Source organism: Peromyscus maniculatus, chromosome 17 (assembly GCF_049852395.1).
Source record: "Peromyscus maniculatus bairdii isolate BWxNUB_F1_BW_parent chromosome 17, HU_Pman_BW_mat_3.1, whole genome shotgun sequence".
NCBI classification, from domain to species: Eukaryota; Metazoa; Chordata; class Mammalia; order Rodentia; family Cricetidae; genus Peromyscus; species Peromyscus maniculatus.
This window is the reverse complement of record NC_134868.1, coordinates 13,544,031-13,558,786: the sequence shown is the minus strand read 5'-3', so window position 1 is coordinate 13,558,786 and position 14,756 is coordinate 13,544,031. Positions and strand designations below refer to the sequence as shown.

General features: G+C 39.3%; 1 protein-coding gene across 14 annotated transcripts in view; it reads right to left on the bottom strand.

Annotated features, from left to right (window-relative positions):
- The window catches only part of Clcn3 (chloride voltage-gated channel 3), a 100,055-nt gene that overhangs the window by 4,339 nt on the left and 80,960 nt on the right, over positions 1-14,756 (bottom strand). For 8 of the 14 annotated variants that reach the window (XM_042262989.2, XM_042262988.2, XM_042262993.2 and 5 more), the window contains 4 exons: positions 14,042-14,228; positions 9,465-9,863; positions 4,441-4,657; positions 75-150 (listed from right to left, as the gene is read on the bottom strand). In XM_042262989.2, coding sequence (XP_042118923.1) covers positions 75-150; positions 4,441-4,657; positions 9,465-9,863; positions 14,042-14,228 — 879 coding nt within the window. The remainder of the gene's footprint in view (positions 1-74; positions 151-4,440; positions 4,658-9,464; positions 9,864-14,041; positions 14,229-14,756) is intronic. The other 6 variants (XM_076553295.1, XM_042262991.2, XM_076553298.1 and 3 more) reach the window with 1 other exon arrangement.

The window sequence follows — 14,756 nt, the reverse complement described above, 5'->3', positions numbered from 1 at the left end:
GGAGAACTGAACATTCACAAGTTTCATGCCTCCTGACTTAAGGTGTCTAGTGAGGAGAGCTGACAGCTAATCACCAAGGGCTCCACGTGCTGCTTTAGTTGCTCGAGATGCTCTAAAATGTTCTTCTTTGTGATGATCCCCAAGACAATCCTGAAACAGATTATTATGCTAATAACTGTGAGAAATTAAATTGAAAGAGGTTCCAATCATAATGATAAAGAATGAGGGGAGATAAAACATAAACCATAAGAATGCTTCTCATGAACTTGAGATAAAAATAAGATTTAAAAATCTAGGTTCCATTTTCAAACATTCTAATTTCAAAAGTGACACAATACTGTTTCTAATGGTGGAGTTTATTTTTTAAAAATCAAAATAATGAAAGTATGACTAAAATTTTAACTATGAAGATGGTCCAAACTAAAAGTACAAAGTAAAAGTATTAAAAGAAACTTAAGGATACACAGCTACAGACCTCTAAAATTGGGAGGTGGCTTTCAGTGTTCTCCTTGGATGAACATGTTTTTCAGTTTCTAAGAGCTACTTGCCTCAGCATTGTGCACATGAGGGGTGGGGGTGAGGGTGAGGGGTTGGTGGAAGTGGTTGAGTTTGAGTGCCCTAAGAAAACTTCAATCTACTAAATTTTTACTATTTATTTGGAATTCCAATTCAGGAAGAGCACATGTAAATACTACTGACCTCATTTTCAGCAACTAAATCCCATTTCTTATATAATATGGTAATAAAACATTTATGAGTAGAGGTCAAAATGACTTTTAATGCATATTTTTTCTAAATAATTATTTCTCAGTTTACAGTTATCACATCTTACAAAGTGATTTTCATAAATTCTCATAAGGATACATGAAACTAGACTACTTTTAATTATTAAATATTTTGATGCTTATTTTACAACAAATAAATGAATTTGACTGTAATATGTAATGATATAAATTTCAAAAGTCCATCTCAAATGTCTTTAGAATAATCAGGCATTTTCTGATGATCTGTCTGCTTAAGGTAACTTTCCTGTTAAGCTGCCTTGGAAATTCTGATTTCTTTTGCTATTGTTGTTTTGTTTTGTTTTGAGACAGGGTTTCTCTGTGTAGTCCTGGCTGTCCTGGATCTCACTCTGTAGACCAGGCTGACCTCGAACTCACAGATATCCCCCTGCCTCTGCCTCCTGAGTGATGGGATTAAAGGTGTGCACCACAATCACCCAGCCTGATTTCTTAAAGAGGGTCAGTATAGGACTTGAAAGCAGTCTGGCCCTTACAGATATCTCCCTCATAAAATAGTAGTGGCTGGTGCTGGAGGGGCAAGAAGGGTAGACAAACTTAAAAGCAAAACCAGGTTCATAACCAGGTTCATGTATTCACATTATTTTCTTTAAAACACTGTAGTGGAGTTTTAGATTATGGGAACAACCTCTCCAAGAAGCTCAAAAACTCTGCTGCATAAAATGAGTATTTGACCACTAGAGAAATGTTCATTGGGAAAATATATGAGGGTTCTTTCTTTCTTCCTTTCCTTCTTTTTTTCTTTTTTTTTTTTTAAGCTTTGGGGTGGTGGTGGTGAATATGTGCAAAGTGCATTGTACACATGTATGAAAGTGCAATCCATGATGTTGTACAATTACTATATGCTAATAAAAGGATTTTTAAGCTATAAATTCAATACATTTTTATGGTAGCACTTAATTAAATACAATAACACCAGTGTGACTCGTGTGCATGCTTTGTTTATCCAATTAAGCAAAATGACTAATTTCAGTTTATCACAGTAAGCTCAGTCACTGTAGCAAATGAGGAGGAGAGGGGCACATTTGCAAGGACCAGCGGCCACCTTGGGACTCCCAGTACCCGCAGACAGAGTGCAGGACTTTTAGGAGGGCAGAGCACACCGCTCCTCTGTAAAGACCTGAGAACAAAAAGCCAGTTTCGGGGTCACTCTGAGTTTTAAAGGGTGAAAGGAAAATCAATGCAAAACATTTGTTTAAGAACAATCTGATGTTTCATTTTGAGCTCACAAATAATGATGTGAAAATTAACAAGTCAGAAACTGACATTTCCCAACGTGTGTTTCAAGAAACAGTAATCCCAAGAGTGCACCAAAAAAATGTTTGCATTCGCAGGCAAGCCAGGTAAGCTATGATTCCATTACTGAGAGCTGGGGAATCAAAGAACATCAACATCTTCAAAGTCCTGAGAAGTTCCAAAGTAAACCTCAGCTATAATTTAATTCAGTACTTCTCAAACTGAGTCAGTCACAAAAAATTCTAGCAACTTCTAGCAGCTGTTTTGTAAACTCATGGACTCTGAGAAGTTCTGTTAATGTAAAATGAGAGACAACACTGAGCTGATACCACAGTTCAGATCTGTTCTCACTACTTCCTGTTCTTTTTCCCTCCTGTGCCTATGGCCCCAAGTCTGCTGCATTTTCCTTCTCCCCAGTAATTGTTTTGCACTGCGAAGGTACCACATGAAGCTGGAAAACACACGGCTACCTAGAACTGTATGGTCTTCACTTTCAAACATGCCGTCTTCTTTTCTTAGTTTTAACCACTGAACTTTGAGACTAAAACACCCTCCTGCTTAAGTAGTTCACAGACAATCAAGTCAAGCGTTTCCTCTCCATATGATCTTTTTTCTTTCTGAATACTTATTTTCTGTGAAGAAATAAGGAAAATATGCTCAAGGCTGTGAAACATGACCCCCCCTAGAAGAAGAAAGCTGCTTCATTTTATATGTATGCCAGTGGCGGCAGCAGATAAAATTGTATGTAACTAATTCTTGTCTCCCTAAAAAGCTAATTTAATCCTTAAGTATTTTCCTTCCTAGGCTCTACACTGCCAAAATCTTGTCAATTAAGCAGTAAGGTGAAATATGAAAATTAACCTACACAGCAGGGCTTTGTGGTCACAGCTAATCACTGCTTACAGAATAGCACTGGGATTTGTCAGTACAGAAGAGAACCTAGGCCAGGCACAGAGAACTCAAAGCCAACAGGAGCTTATGAAAACTTACTTTAGTTTCCAACTGAGTCATATGACTCAAAGGGCCCAAGGTGAAGCTTTGTGAAAAGATACACTGTTTAACCAATATTTATTAAGTCTGAAACAATGAAGTTTGGTACCATTTTTTTAAATTAGACAATAGTAAACAAAACTGTAGACCATAGTATTTTATGAAACACATCTTTGATATATTTATATTATACTCCATAAGCTGAACACCCACCATGGCTCTAATGTTCCCACTTTCTGCTTCTCCTGTGTTTTAAACAGAAGTATAAATGTCTATGATACTGCTATTCCTAAGCCAAAATGGTCTACTGTGTCACCCAGAAAATGTTTAAAGAGATGGAAAGATTGGGAAGAAAGGACATTGTGTCAGTAAGTAGAACAGTAGCAGGAGTCCGGGTTTCTGTGAGCTGATATGCTAACGTGAACACGACACCTGGGAAACCAACCCCTCCTGCCCAGTTTGCAGCTACCCAGTCACGTGAAGAAGTGTACCAACGTATCCAGTGAATTACCTTTGTTTGTTGTTTATGCCCCCTTCCTCTAGAGAGTGGCCGTGTTGTGTTACCCACATGTTTTATGCAAATTTTAAAAAGATAAAATTTGTTGTGATTCTCTGATGTTTTGGGGACAGTATTTAATCAGCTTCACGCTATTCACGGTGAGCCTTCAGTCCATAACAAATCCAGAAAAAACATGTTTCCTTTTCCTAACATTTCTGTTACATGACTTCACATGAAATAATGTTCTAAGAATTCCAACCAGTTACCAGCAAGGAGGCACATGCCTGTAATCTCAGTGCTCATGAGGTCCACAAGGATCACAAACTCCAGCTGCCTCTAGCTACAGTGAGGCCCTGTCTCAGCAACAACAAAAATAATTAAATACAAAAATTAAAAATTCTGCCATTAGCAGTTCATGGGTCAGATCTGTTTTGGAGAAGGCAGAAAAAAAAAAAAACGAAAACGAAAAAGAAAACCAGTATCATTGAGGATTTTCAGTTAAACCATAAATTTTCATATATTACTTCATTAATGATAAGTACTGGCTCAAACAGCATATAGCAAACTATCTAGAAAAAGATGTACAACAAACCTATCCACTAGAAATGAAACACAGAAAGAAAACGGTTCTGCAGTGCTCCCTGAAGGCTGAGCCCAGTATCCCCAGGCAAGAGACACCTGAAGCTCACCCAGCTCTTCACTCTGCTCCAATCTGAAATACAGTATCCTTGACAACGAGCACAGAGCGGACATGCTCCTTACTCTCAGGCAAGTGTGGAGCTTGACTGATCCTCCAGTTACTACTAAGTCAGACAGTCCCACTGGGACCTGACTCACACTCTGCCCTGAAAAGGTTCCACTAATAAGGACCAGTAATTGCAGTGAGTGAACCGATGTCTGTTGAGCTAAACTTACCCGTTGTGAGTTACAAGGCACTGCCTCAGACCCAGCTTTCGGAAGATGTCGACCACAATCTCCATTGGGGTGTGGTCTGTTACTGTGAAAGGGCTCATATCAAGAATGCTTCTCAGCTTTAATGGCCGAGGGCTTTCTGCCGGAAGAGATGGGGTATGCTGTGCAAAGCACACCCGAGAACTGCCAACAATACCTTCTTGTTTTTTCCTGGCACTTTCTGAAAAGGAGATAGAGAAGAGCAAACATTTTCAATTGATGGATTTTCTTTTCTTACATGCAGCTTTGCTCATTTGGCATTAAAAACAGTAAGTGTGTTCTATGATTTCTGGTCCCCTTCCTTTTCCTGTCCTTCTATTTAAAAGAGAATTAACTGACAAGCCATTTGGTAGTTTTTCATATCTGCCAGAAATGGAACTTGACAATAATTTTCTATAATCATATCATGCTGTGATTTTCTTTAATGGCACTGAACTCTTTTCTAACTGTGGAGACAAGGAAGCACATTTGAAATAATTTTATTTAAAACCTGTACGCATCACAAGAGCTGTTTACTACAAAATCTGTCATCCGATGAAGCCTGCCTGTGCTGACTGTGACTTAGTTCTGCACTAGAGATGAGATTAAGGACGTTCACTCTTGCTGTGTCTGCTCTACACTCCACCACTGCGAATGGGCTGGCTCTTCCTAACTACAATTACACTCCCAAGACAGGGTTTCTCTGTGGAGTCATGGCTGTCCTGGAACTAGCTCTGCAGACTAGACCAGGCTGGCCTCAAACTCACAGGGATCTGCCTGCCTCTTGAGTGCCGGGATTAAAGGTGTGCGCCACCACGCCCTACTGGGCTGTTTTATTCATAAAGGTTCTATCAATTTCTCCTCCCCTCCAATGTTCTCTGTCCAGCTGCCTGTTTCTTCTCCCACCTTTGGGAGTGAGTGCAAGACAGAATGTGCAAGAAGTGCAAGAGGCCACACACAGGAAAACAGAAACCCATAACATGGGCAAAATATGCAAATCAAAGTCATCCAGCTTTATGCTTGGTTTTTGAATAAATATTCACTGAAAACTATGTGTGTGTAAATATAGTATTAGTTATAGTGAAAATATTTTGCACATTAATTTTGCTACAAAAATATTTAAGCCAAAATAGTAAACACCATTCTGACTGGAGAGAAGGGAATATTACTGCTCCTAAATGAAAGCTTTTGTGCTTTTTAGTCTTTCTGACCACTGAAGCTGTATTCAGCAATGCTAGAAACATCTTGACTACAAGGGCACTAAGTGAGGTCCTAAAGGCTTGTGGATGGACCACCTGAAAAGTATGGTCACGGTATGGAAAAGACATCCATTAGTGAGCAACATAGATGGTTCTTAAACAATGCTTACTAAGTTGCTTTCAGCCCATAAAAATGCAACATGTGCATGACAACTGAATGTACAGTATGAACAGTAATAGTAAATAGCCTTAATGGACACACAGAATAAAATGATGGAAAGTGTGACATTAACAATATCATAAAGAGGAGAATGAAGAGAGGCTTCCTCCAGCAGCTGATGGGAGGGGATGCAGAGACCCATAGCCAAACATTAGGCAGAACTCAGGGAACCCCACAAAAGAGGTGGAGGAAGGTTGTATGAGTCACAGGGTTGGTTCTAAGATGCCAGCAGAACACAGCCCAGAAAATCAACTAAGCAGGGCTCACAGAGACCGAAGCGACAATCACGGTGCCTGCATGAGTCTGTGCTAGGTCCTCTGTTGCTATATTGAAACTGTTTAGCTTGGGGTTTTGTGGAATGCCTAAAGTGGGAGTGGGGGTGTCTTTGACTCTTTTGCCTGCTCTTGGGACCCTTTTCCTCCTACTGGGTTGCCTCGTCCAGCCTTGATATGAGGGTGTGTGTCTAGTCTTAATGTAACTTATGCCATGTTTGGTGGATATTCCTGTGAGGCCTCCTCTCTGAAGGGAAAGGGAGGAGCAGTGAATCTGGAGGAGGGGGAGTAAGAAAACTTTGGTTGGGATATATTGTATGAGAGAAGGATGAATAAAAAGAAAAAAAGAAGAGTGTGAAGAGTGAAAGTTTTTATATGCATCTAAGTTATCAGGAATAGACAATCCAATTTAGCATACTGTAATGGGGTGTACATATTATTTAAAACTGCAGTATAAAAAGTAAAAGTGTTTTTAAAAAAAAACTGTAGTGCCGGGTGGTTGTGGCGCATGCCTTTAATCCTAGCACTCTGGAGTCAGAGGCAAAGGGATCTCTGTGAGTTCAAGGCTAGCCTGGTCTACAGAGTGAGATCAGGAAAGGCACAAAGCTACACAGAGAAACCCTGACTCAAAAAACAAAAAAACAAAACAAAACAAAACAAAAAAAAACCTGTAACTACAATATTAACAATGTGATATGTTAAATAAACAAACAACAACAAATGAAATTAACTAAATACTCAAACATTTAAATGTGGTGATACATTTTAGGAAAGTGTCTCTCACATTCAGAGACCAGAACTTCTGAGTTAATAATACACTTGAGGTCACTAAAGCCTGTGTAATTAAGCTGATTTCCTGTTGTGTACTCAGCCTATTTGCTGAAACCCTCTTTTAGAGAACAATGTAACAAACAACCTTACTTGCCTTGGATCCCCCATGAAATCTTAGCTTTTAAAACCTGAGCTAATGGATAGCTTTACTCTTAAATTTCGTACTTTTCCATGCTCCTGACCCAGAGTGACATATGCTTGTATGTGTGTACCGTGGTAATTGCTGAAAACAGCAAACAATTCAAAAGCGACTTTATATAAGCAAATATTTGCCATAAATACTGGGAACAGATATTACTTGATGACAGTACATTTGCAGTTATGCTTACTTTTCTGAGTCCTTCTAGGTCAGGTGAAGTAAATAACTTAATCCCTTGTTAAACTCTTAAAGATTTCTATAAAGTATCCCTCAACCCTTTCCCACACCATGTTTTCTGTGCTGTTCCATAAACACAAAACAAAGGCCTTTGTTGGGGACACTGACACAGAGACAGATCTACAGCAACACATAGCAAGACGGACAGTTAGACACAGAACAGAATTCAGGCAGACACAGATATACATACATACACAGATGACAGACAGCCCAGAAACAATAAGCTACAGACAGATGGAAGACACAGGGAAAGAAGTAGATATTGCAACCGTGACCTTGCTCTTTGTCAGACTAATCCAAGTCTGAGATTTTACTCCTCTGGTGCCTCTGTTTATGATTACACAGTTTTATTTTGTTTTTGTTTTTACTTATTGCAGTGCTGGGGAGCAAACCTAGAGCCTGGTGCTAGACACGTTTGCCAACTGAGCTGCATCCTTATCTAAAATGCTCAATTGTAATATATATATATATATTCTTTGGACTGTTCCTCTGAAGTGAACATCCAGCCCCTTTGCCTTCAATGCATCGTTTTAAGAAATGGCATTCTTCATTGTGGGAGTGGAGGGAGGATGATCAAGAGTTAAAAATCATCCTCAGCTACACACAGATTGAGGCCAGCCTGGCTAAAAGAGACTCTTTAGGTCTTAACCTCCCACACCCCAAATAAAGAACTGTCACTTCCACTTTTAATTTTCATTTGAAACTTAAAGAGATTTTTAATCCTCACCATGAAATAAGTGTGTGCAATGACAGATTATCAAGCAGCTTAACATCCCACAATGCATTTATCAAAACATGACCCTAACATTAGTCTCTATTTGTCAGTGAAAAGAATGTTTAAGATAATGACTAGTATATGAACGCAGAATTTACTTTAAGGAGCATCATGTACTAGCCATACAATGTGCCATGATACCTGCTAAGTTGTTTCATTTTTAAAATTATTTTAATGTTATTCATTCCCAGGCTTTTGAAGTAGAAAAGAACATGGACTTCATTTTCTTTTTCTCCTTTCTTTTTAAAGGCAACTTCAAACATGCATTCCCCTTCTGCTTCTACCTCCAAAGTAACAGGATGACAGGTGTGTGCCAGGCCAGATGTCTGTTCCAATGCCACCCAGAAGATTTTTAAAAGAGTTTCAACACTTTCCTTTTCATGGTTTTAAATAATCTGAGACTTCTCATTTGGATTTAATATTCTAAAAACGTGTTCTCTGATTAATTCTCTATTAAAAAGGAGAACACATCTATTTGGTATTTCAAAGATTGTTTGTTGAGCATGGACAAATTTATCCTTCAATTATGTTTAACTATGTATACATATAATAATACATAGTGTAATAACACACACACACATAGACACATACTTACTGTACAGGATTTTGTAGAGTAAAATATTTTAAAAATCTACAAAAGTACACACCGGCAAATATTTAAGATGTGTTCAAAAGTCATCTTGTAACTTAACATTTCTGATGCCACGATCTTGGTATTTCATGTATCCAAAGTACCATACTCCCTTAAACTAACAAACTATTCCTATGCAATAGTCTCTGTCAAGTGACAAAAGTTTAAAACAATATCTCTCTGAAGTCAGTAGGAATATGAGTTATTGAAAAGTTTAGCACTGTTTTGTCTTCAAACCTGACCATTTTCCTTAACCTTTCTATAGTAATTCCACAACTGCTCACCTCTCCCCTTTTCTCTGGCTGGCCACTAGCAACCCCTAGAGAATGGGAAGGGTGATGACAAAGACAGTCACCTTTATGGAATGACAAGTGTTTGGACAGCTCTACCTCGAGGTACTGCCCAGAAAACTAGGGGCAGCAATTCAATGGTCTAGTGAGTCTCCTCTCTCACCTCTGCATCACAGGGAAGAGCTGCTGACAAAGACTACCATTCTCACTGGCCTTCCCACCACAGAGCAGAAAAAGAATCACTGAAGCCTAACCCCTTTTCTGGAGAACACAGACTGTAAAGCACAGAAATTAACACCACTTGCCCCTGGAAACCCAACCAATTAAACGTCAATGCTTTCTCCCCTCCTATAAATCTGTTACAGCCAAGATGTGACACATGACAGACATTCATGACGGTTTGTAGAAACCATACCTATTGCAATTGTCAGGTCTCTTCTGAGGGCAAATCCCACTAATCGCTGAGATTCTTTTGACATTATAACAGGAAAGCCATTGTAGCTGGTTTCATTAATCATGTTTTCTATGTCATCTACTGTCATATTGTCCTGTGTCAAAACAGCTAAGGGAGGATCACTTCTTCGAGGTCTCATGACGTCAGCAGCCAACGTTGTATGAGTGAATTCTTCTTTTGCATCCAGGAAAGGGTATCCATTTAGTCGGATGTGTGCTTCATAAATGCCTTCCCTACCAAAGGCATCGCCAACCCATTTACTGGTCATTACTGCAGCCATAAGAGGAACGATATATTCTAAGCCTCCAGTAAGTTCAAAAACAATAACCACCAGGGAGACAGTCATTCTTGTCACACCACCTGAAAGAAATAAACACCACTGGTCAGGGAAGACAGACTCCTCCCACCACCTCACTGTAGTCTTGGACTAGGCAGGTGAACATGGAATAAAGCCAGACCCTGACCAGTGAAAAGCTTATCCCCCAAAACAACTGCTCTTAGGATAATAACCATTACTTCTAATATGATCTAGAGAGAAACCAACCAGTTATAGCACAGAAAATGATTAAAGCAACATTCCTAAACCTTTTATAGACAAATCAACCAACCAACCAACCAACCAACCAACCAACCAACCACAGTTGACCAAGAAAAACAACTTGGCCATTTTGAGTTACTGCTGCAGCAAAGTTCAATCTCACTCTCATAAAAGCTTACTATAACCTCTTAAATATAAATAAGTATATCGTGGCTCTTTCTTGCTTCCTACCAATTTATAAATTACACATATAAGTAGAATATTAAATAAATTTATTTCCTCTATCTTTTCAAAATGTATAGAATATTTGGAAGCCTTGATATGTACTAACAATGTATATGTGATATTGTCGGGTAGAAACTTTACCTATGCTGGGGCTGGGGACAGGGTTCTAACACAGTGGGAGGGTGCTTGCCTAGCAGGTACAAGGACCTGGGTTGAGGCCATTATCCCAAGGAGGAGGCATGAAGGAGAAAGGGAGAGGAATGCATCCACTCATTTCCTCGGAGAATCACTCTCAGCTGTGAACTCTGACCCGGCCAGCCTAATCTATTCCCACTGACTGGTGCCGTTCCGTGTTTCTGTAATGCACACTACACTCACTACCTGCTTTGTCCCCTATAAAAAGAATCTGAAGTGGCTGTCAAAGAAAACAACACACATTTGAAATCCAAATGTCCTCCTAAGAGGGGTCATTTCAGCTTCCCTGATCCCACATCCTGCACGTACTCTTCCTGACAATCCAGGTGATTGTTTTCGGAACCTTAATCATATTGCACTGTCTCCACTATCACCTCTACAGATCTGAACTCTTCTGTAAAACACCTACCTATGAGTCCTTTTCTCAGAATTCTTCTGTAAATCCCTACCTATGAGTCCTTTTCTCAGGATTCCTCTGTAAATCCCTACCTATGAGTCCTTTTCTCAGGATTCCTCTGTAAATACCTATGAGTCCTTTTCTCAGGATTCCTCTGTAAATACCTATGAGTCCTTTTCTCAGGATTCCTCTGTAAATCCCTACCTATGAGTCCTTTTCTCAGGATTCTCACCGTTACCAACCTAGTCCAGGACCCAAATTATTCTTTCATTAAAACTAAAACAAACAAATGGCAGGTTCTTTTCAATTTATTTTTAGTATTAATTATGTACAACCGTTTGTCTGCGTATTATATCTGTGCACCGTGTACATACTTGGTGCCCATGACAGCCAGAAGAGGCCGCCTGCTACCCTGGAACCAGAGTCCCAGATATTCAGAACCGCACGTGGGGTCCTCTGGAAAAGCAGCCATGCTCTTCCTGACAGCCATCTCTAGCCCTGTGCTCGCATTTTAATATACCTTCTCTTTCCTCCTTGACTCTCAGACCCCGTCACTTTCAACCTACTTCCTACACCACGTATACAACTAAGCACTGCTTTCTTTCTTACTCTGCAGCCCGGGCTGGCCTCCACTGGCAACCTCACATGTCCGCTGGGGTGACAGTCATGCACAGCCCCAGTGACTTTAGCGTCATTTCCATCATGCTGTTCTTCTGGTCAAAAGACTCAACAACATGGGCCAGCTGGATGGTTTGGCAAGTAAAGGCACTTGATGCCAAGCCTGATGACCCGAGTTCAATCCCCACCAAGACCCACATGGAAGCAGAGAACTGATTTTCATAAACTGTCCACTGACCTCCACATACAACTGTGACACTTATTCTGAAACCCCTCAAAGTAAATAAATAAATGTAATTAAAAAAACTGACTAGTTCACAAACCTGTCAGTTCATTACACTTTTTTGTTTCTTAACCTAAAAAAGGAAGGATCCTCTTACTATGCATTATATATCTACTCTATGTCAGCATGTCCCAGTCAATTTATAAAGACTTTTTCTTGTCTTTAATCACTTATTTTACCCGGAACCATGCTAACATCCATATGTGCATGTTATCTCATACAATCCTCAAAATAATCATAATGAACAAGCTGGTATTTCCATTTCATAGATGAGAAAAGTAAATATTAAAGAACTAAAGGAACTTTTCCAAAATCATCCAGCCAAAATGGCAAATCCAGAACTCTGCAACCAATCTGAACAATTTCAAATATAAATTCATCCTGATGTAAACTAAGATACTAATCTTTTTACAGTCTACTTCTTACCAATTCAACTTGTTTCCCAAAATATACAAAATGTACTATATAATACAGTTACATTTCTTCAAAGCATGAATTCCAAATATGTTTTCAGACGAATTTATCTTTGCATTAGACTCTTCCTATCCTATCAGATTACTCTAAAAACACGTGAGAGAGTAAGTCTATGGCTCTGACTTACAGGACTATTATGGAGGTCTATGAGAAAGAGCTACCGGACAGTTATTAAAAGTATAGAAGACCGTGCATGCGTGTGTGTGTGTGTGTGTGTGCGCGCGCACCTGTGTGGTACATGCCAAAGGAGGACACCTGCTGTTTTCCTCTACTGCTCTTGGCCTTATTCATTTAGAAAAGGGTCTTACACTGAGCTGAAAGGTCTCCCCAGCCAGTGAGCTCCCAGGATCCACCTATCTCTACCCTCTAATGCTGGGTTACAGAAATGCACAGCCAAGCCTGGCTTATGGGATGGGTGGTGGGGATTAGAACTCAGGTCCCATGCTTGCATATCAAATGTTCTTTCTCACTGAAATACCTTGCCATCCCTCTACTACATTTTTATCTGAGGTATCAGCATGATTACAGATACAGATCCCAAAAGTCTGTATGATTCTTCATATAACAGCTTTAAAAAACATGACTATGACTTGAACTCATTCATGTTTAAACATGGTTTTAGGAATTGAGAACCAGACAGATCTGTCTGATTGAAAAAACGACCTTAAAGTTAATTGCCAGAAAAAAAAAAATTAGATGCCAAAGAGTCATGGGTTTTTAATTGTCATTAGTGAGCTCACACTTCAAATGGAAAGAAGATATGCCCAAATAAAAGAGCTGGGGACTCACAGTCCTCAAAGACGAAAGCTTTCAAAGTATGAAGGTGACCTGTACAATTTCTCAATTAAAATGTAACTTAAAAACAATAAAACTGCAATCCTCCCTTCCTCGAACACCTGAACGCTCTGTTCCCTCTAAGTCCTGCACTGAGTGCTCTCAGCCCATGGATGGGCGGGGGGCGGCGGGGGCAGGAAGGGGGGGGGGAATCAGCCAGAGGCCGGCCCACATTTCACTCTTATCATTCATTATACCTAGTGCAACACTAAAAAGAATGTGGAAGCTAAAGAAACGAAACTTGGATGAAAATGATTTTGTTATTTAATTTCACCTAATATTACACTTCTGAAGATTTTGAGTCACTGAGCAAAAACAAAGTCAAATACCTACTATTATTAAATACTACACCAAAGTTTGGTGGAAATTTTAAATATAAAACCAAACAATTTTTTCATTTTTTTCAAAGGAAATAATAGATTCTTGCAGATTGAGAGTCATTATTTTGCTTTTATTTCACTAAAACGAAGTTACTATTTCTTACTTTTCTACAAATGTACCTTAGATGCTAGAAGGCTGAAAAATAAATCTTTTATTCAAGCTGATAAATTACTACAGAGTTTAAAGTGAAACTATTCTGAAGCTTCATTATAATGCTGATCTTAGGAACAGCAACTGCCATCAATGGTTACAGACAGGCTCAGATCCTCAGTAGTGAAAAAACTAACAGGCTCCTTGAACAGGTTTCAGATTAAGCCTTAGTTGTTCCAAGATGGTCTCTGTCATAAAGCATTATGTGATATTACAAACATGCTATTATTAAATTTTTACATTAAACAAATGTTCTCAGACAAGTACAACAAAATCCAGTACTACATAAGAATATTAGTGTTTCATTTCTTTTAAAATTACTCCTTCCTTCTAACAGGCATCCTTTCTCCCTAGCAACCAAATAAACAAGACTCCATTGACACTGGCTCTTTTCCTTCTCGGACTTGGAAATATCCACAGACAAGGAAACACGATCACATTACCTAAGCACGCAGCAGCACCAACCATGGCATAAAGCCCAGGTGTGATGCAGTCGGCCCCAACCTCACACCATTCCTTGAAGATAAACCAGTCATGGTGATAGTAGGCAAGCTGCTCCACGGCAATCCCCACGATTCTCCCTGCAATTGCTCCAATGGCCATGCTGGGGATAAACAAGCCTGATGGAACCTGGGACAGGAAGGAACACAGCTCTAATCACGTGACTGAAACTACACCCTATGGATTTGTTGCTAAGAATTGGCTCCCTTCATATCCTAATGAAATTCTAAAACCCTAGTAAAAATTCAACCACAGTAAAATCCTGCTAGATGAAAGTTCGTTAGTAATTCTCTGAATTCAGTAACAACGTAATAAAGTAAATTCTCTAAGCCAAAGAGAAAATAACTCACACTTTACTTATCCTTTATCATTAGTTAGTCTCTAACAAATTTCCAGTAGTCCATAGTAAAAAGAAAACAAGAGACTGATGTTTCCCGTAAATCTGTTCACTGTGGAGCAGTAAGCTTCCAGTCTGACCTTCCCTTATACTTTTACAAATGGTAGAGACAGCAGATGCTACTTCTCAAGTGCTACAGCTTAAGTCAGGCAATGTTTCCAGAGCCCCCAATATTCTGAACGGAGTATACATGTGAATCAACTAAAAAGAGAAAAATCTTTGCTGGCAGAAATTCTTTCTTCAAAGTTAAGGAAAGTAAA